This window comes from Arachis stenosperma, chromosome 6 (genome assembly GCF_014773155.1).
Source record: "Arachis stenosperma cultivar V10309 chromosome 6, arast.V10309.gnm1.PFL2, whole genome shotgun sequence".
Taxonomy (NCBI): domain Eukaryota; kingdom Viridiplantae; phylum Streptophyta; class Magnoliopsida; order Fabales; family Fabaceae; genus Arachis; species Arachis stenosperma.
Window position 1 is genome coordinate 144,185,407 of NC_080382.1, and position 5,243 is coordinate 144,190,649.

General features: G+C 31.5%; 1 protein-coding gene across 1 annotated transcript; it reads right to left on the reverse strand.

Moving 5' to 3' along the window:
- Positions 1-1,101: 1,101 nt before the first annotated feature.
- Positions 1,102-3,482, reverse strand: LOC130935362 (probable isoaspartyl peptidase/L-asparaginase 2). Its single transcript, XM_057865067.1, has 4 exons — positions 3,210-3,482; positions 2,814-3,047; positions 1,973-2,059; positions 1,102-1,846 (listed from the first exon to the last, which is right to left on the reverse strand). Exons 1-4 carry the CDS (start codon positions 3,369-3,371, stop codon positions 1,349-1,351), a joined length of 981 nt encoding a protein of 326 aa, XP_057721050.1. The 5' UTR covers positions 3,372-3,482; the 3' UTR covers positions 1,102-1,348.
- Between the last annotated feature and the right edge of the window lie 1,761 nt (positions 3,483-5,243).

The window sequence follows — 5,243 nt, forward strand, 5'->3', positions numbered from 1 at the left end:
TATAATTCACCAAATAATAATATGCCACAAGTGTTTGTGGAATAAGAATAGTTCATGATGAGCAATATACGCTATCGTCTTAATTATTTGAACACAAAGGATCCATATTAAACTAGAAATTAAAAAAAAAAAAGGCACCCACCCAATTCTTGCCATTTAATTGAATTGTACAGCATGAGAAATCAAATATTTTCTTTAGGAAGACAAACAAATATCAAATTAAGGCTTAGTTAGTGGAAAAAACAAAGAATTGAAGAAAGAAACTCGATTTGTTGACTTTATATACAAGCATGCACGTTTTAGGATAGTTGAGATTATTATTTTCAGCGGAATGATTATTTTTTTCCCTCTTTAAGAGGCATAAACCATCAGCTATCCAAAGATTAGAAGCCAACTACTAATCCCTAGTTATGAAAACTACTGTACACACGTTGTTTTGCTGCCTCCAAATATAATGTTTAAATAATCCAAACAATTATCCCTTGTGCTAGACCTCATGAATGAAGAATGAATAGTTGATTATTACATATATTTTAATCATAAATAAATTAAACCATTTGAAAAGTCCTCCAGTATTTTCGGTAGAAAGCAAACCACACACATAAACTAGAAAAAAAAAAAAAAACCTTGTTATTATCTATTGTTTTTGCATTTCTGCGGCCATAGCTCAAACCGTCCATTCTGATACATAAATTTATGTGGGTTCCGCTAGTTTTTACTTGAATAAAATATTTGTTAACCACTGAACATGTTTAGTCCCTGTATACTATGTAGATTAGTAATCTATATGTAATATTGGCCTTAGCTCAAACCTTGGTCTAATGTTGTGCTCTACTAGACCATTGTGACAACATTTTTATTTTAAGGCACTCATTGGGGCTGAATGATAAGGAGAGGGGGTCCGTGGGGCCATATTTTTGTTTCTCCTGGTTTCTTTCTTCCTTTTTTTTTTATAGAAAAATTAGTTACTAAATTAGTTAATATATATTTATTTATGTACATATATTATTTAAATTATTTTTAATATATATTTTATATAAATAATTATTTTAATAATTAATTTTTAGTGTGTATATAATATATTAATATTATTGATATATATAAACAAAGATCAAACATATATTAACAAATGTGTTTGAGGGTGAGAAACTAACATAATGATTATTTCATTCACATTTTCTATCCTTTCAAACAGAAAACATAGAAAAACCTAGCTACTAATACATAATTTCACATCACTACATAATATTTTCATTTTTCACCACCTTACCCTCACGAAATCAAAGGTTAAGAAGCCAAATCCCCAAACACAAAACGCAAAAACACAAATTAAGCCTAATTTGTAATTTCATTCCCAAATTCCAACCTCCATGAACCCATTCTCTGTGGCACAACCCCTAAACATGCCATTACAATTAAACCCATAAGCCACTTCACCATTTTTAGACACAGCAATTAGGCCAGCTTTCCCATCATCAAGCCTAGTTTTGATGCAAAAATCCACTGCCTCTTGGAGCCCAAGTCCCTTGTACTCCATCACGGCGGCGACCTCGCGCGCCAGCGTGGCGCGAATAATAGCCTCGCCCTCGCCGGTGCACGAGACCCCGCATAGGTCACATGCATAGGTCCCAGAGCCTATCAAGGGCGAGTCGCCGATGCGACCTGCCATCTTGTTCATGAGGCCACCGGTTGATGTGGCGGCCGCACAACGTCCCTCCCGGTCCACCACCACGCAACCCACCGTCTCCGGTGCGTATACGCTGATGGGAAGACCGTTCATGTGGAGTGGGGACTCCACATTTGCACCGCATGTTGTCTCACACCCATTGGGAATTCGGTAATCAAACTGCAATAATCATCAATCATGCACACATTATTAATTTTTATATAATGATTTTCGTCTAATTTTTAATCAAAGACAGCTCATATTTTTTAATATATATTTTATACTGATAATTAATTTAATACGTACCAAGATTGCATTTGCTTCCTTTGCTAATTTGAGCATGCCCACGTTTTCTGGGGTTATGAAGTATTCATTGTCCACAACCTCCACTCCCTGAAGATCAGAAATCAAAACAAATTAAAAATTCAATTAAACCTTGTCTTGTATGAATTTAATAATAATTAATCACACAGATTCAAGATTTGCACCCCACGTTAAACAGAGAAGATAGATTTGCAAGTAGTGCTCACCGCACACGTTGACAAAACATAGTAACATATTATACAACTAGGTTCCAACTCACCAGGGTCCAGGAGATTCCTCCGAAAAGAAAAAATTAAATAAATAAATAAAAGGAAAAGAAAAATAGAAGAAGTCACGTGAAAAGACGTTCTTAAACTTTTTTAAAAAATATATTCTAATTTAATATTATAAAAAAATTTAGACCTACACACGTGAGGTAGCAAACAAAGTGCAACTAGTTCATGTACTTCAGCGTTGAGACAAATATGAAAAAGAAAAAAGATTCTCCCGATGAAAACTGTACACAACTTTCATACGGTGCATCTTTATTATTTAACAATTTTTTCACAGGAGAATCTCGTCTTTTATTATTATTTTTTATCAAATTCATGGATTTTTCTAATTAAATATATAAATTAAATTTCATATTTATTCTCAGATGCAGTTTTCAAAAATGACTTAAACTTGACAATTTAAAAGTTAGATTTTCTGTATCGGATCTGATCCAAATTTTTTTCTGAAACGTTAATTTCTTATATTTTCTGTAAATGAGAAGAAAAAAAAAGAGAGAATATAAAAAAATAGTGAAACGGAAAGGACGTGAGGGAAGGGCGTGTTTGGGAACCTGTTGCCTAGCGAAGTCTTCGGCGCCAGAGAAAGCGAGGTAGGAATGTGGGGATTTTTCCATAACCAAACGGGCCAGAGAGATCGGGTTCTTAACGGTGGTGAGACCCGAAACGGCGCCGCATCGTCTCTTTGGGCCATCCATTATGCTAGCCTCCATTTCCACAGTTCCTTTTTCCGTTAGGGCAGATCCACGCCCTGAATTGAACAATGGATCTGTTTCCAATTCCCTCACCTATCACAATCATAACATCAAATTCATTTCTCCTTTTTTTAATGTCTATCATGTTGTTGCGATCGAGGTACCATTTCATTGTAAATTATTTACAATGAAATGATAGGCGAAGTCGCAACGACATGAATTAATAATTGGTGAATTAGTGAATTAAGGACGTACGATGAGTTCGACGACGTCGATGGCAGGGAGATTAGAATTGAGGGCAGAGATGCCGAGATTGAGACAGCGAGTGAGGAGTTGTTTGGCTTCTTCTTGACGATGGAGGGGGAGATTAGGGTCAACACCAGCTCCGCCATGCACAGCAATAGCCCAACCACCCATATTAGTGTCTTAATCCTACGGCCTACCCTCACCCCTCACCCTACTCTCTCTCTCCCTCTCAGTTTTCTTGCTTCTGAGATTATGGAGGCTGCACAATGTGAGGGAGGGACACCCTCCTTTTATAGCAAAATGTTTGGACCCAAATCTTTCATTTCAATTCGGGTTTGGAATCTACTGGCTAGTTGCTATTTGGGTCCAACCACAACCATCGTATTCTCTTTTCTAAAATTAATTACCTTCCACTAAATTATCTCACCCTAGCACTGCGCCCTATGGCCAGTAATTACGAGCCAGCAATATTTGTAATTGGTAGCCATCAATTAATAATTTGATGATGTAAAATTTCATCCAATAATTCACATTTTTCTGTTGGTTACATACTGGATAAAATACAATAAAATTACTGATCCCTAAACTTTTTCAGTAACTATTTCTCTTCACTCAACTACCACTAAATTAACTAAATTACCGTATTCTATATATATATATATATATATATATATATATATAATACGAGAATACAAAAAAAAAACATATTTAGAACTTCTTTGAACGAATTTATTTAGAATCTTGTTAGAAATCAATAAAGTATTTATATAATATTACAATATGTATAATGATCCGTTTATTTGACCCAATATGAATTAAAAATAAAAATTATTAAATTACTACCATTATATACAATCTACATTAATTACATTAGTTTTTCGTACTTTTCTAATTATAAAATAAAAAAAAATCATTTTTGTTTTAATTATTTTTTTAAAGAATAAAAAATTAAAAAAAATAATTTTATATTTAAATATCTCATATAATAATTTTTTTATTTATTTATTATATTTGAGTAAATTTTTTTTTATTTATTGTGTAAAAAATAGATCTTTTGTTTTTTAACCATTTAATAGCACCTAAATAAGTTGATAGAGTGACACGGTTAAAAATAAATATATTAAATGTATATCAAAATCAACTACTAAAATAAGTTATTAATATAAAATATATATTAAAAATAAGTTAAAAATATATGTATTTATACACAAATAAAAAATTACATTTTTATATAATAAGAAAAACTAATACAAAAATCTTTTTAAATTAGTTGATATTAGTTTTGTTATTAGTCAAAATTAGTTTATTAGTTCTGTTATTACTCTAATTTTTAAAATTTATTAGTTTTGTTATTAGTCAAAATTAGTTTATATTAATTTTGTTACTTGTCAAAATTTTTAAATTAGTTTTTATTGGTTTTGTTATTAGTCAAAATCAGTTTATATTAGTTTTGTTATTACTCAAAATTACTTTTTTAAGAATTAGTTACTTTGTTAACTAAATGCATATTTTTTTTAAATTTAAAGTTTGTAGAGTGGAGTACTTACAAAGTATGTAAAATAGTGATGTTGCCCATAAATATAATCTTCTTCTGCCTTTAAGAGGTGTCATTTTCCGAATTTACCCTTCTACCAGCAGAAACAACCAAATATTTGGGTGGACCACCGGTGTCTTTTGCTACTAACTATATTATATATGATATATGATTCTCCCAGACAATAAGGTAAGAGATATTTATATATTAATTACACATATATATCACTATTTAACCGCATGAATAAATTACTACTTTTGTGTCCGTGTCTGAAAGATTCACCTCTGAAGGAATCTTGGATTTGCTAATGCCTTGCTGGTAAAAAGATTCACCGTTTTGGATCCGACAGAGACAATTTTTGCTTGCCAGAACATAATTATTTGATAATAATTAGAAAATACAGGATAAACAATTTTTTTTAACCAAGTCTCTAACACATTATTGTTTTCTAAAATTAATAGTTTTTGAATAATAGAAGTACAGAAATTTTATTAAATTAAACATTTTTT

Bases quoted from the DNA above. Each gene is read 5' to 3' on its own strand.
- LOC130935362 (XM_057865067.1), bottom strand. From the start codon at position 3,371: ATGGGTGGTTGGGCTATTGCTGTGCATGGCGGAGCTGGTGTTGACCCT. The intron at 3,048-3,209 runs GTACGTCCTTAA...TGATTGTGATAG, and splicing joins TCGACGTCGTCGAACTCATC to GTGAGGGAATTGGAAACAGA. The intron at 1,847-1,972 runs GTACGTATTAAA...TGATTATTGCAG, and splicing joins AGGAAGCAAATGCAATCTTG to TTTGATTACCGAATTCCCAA.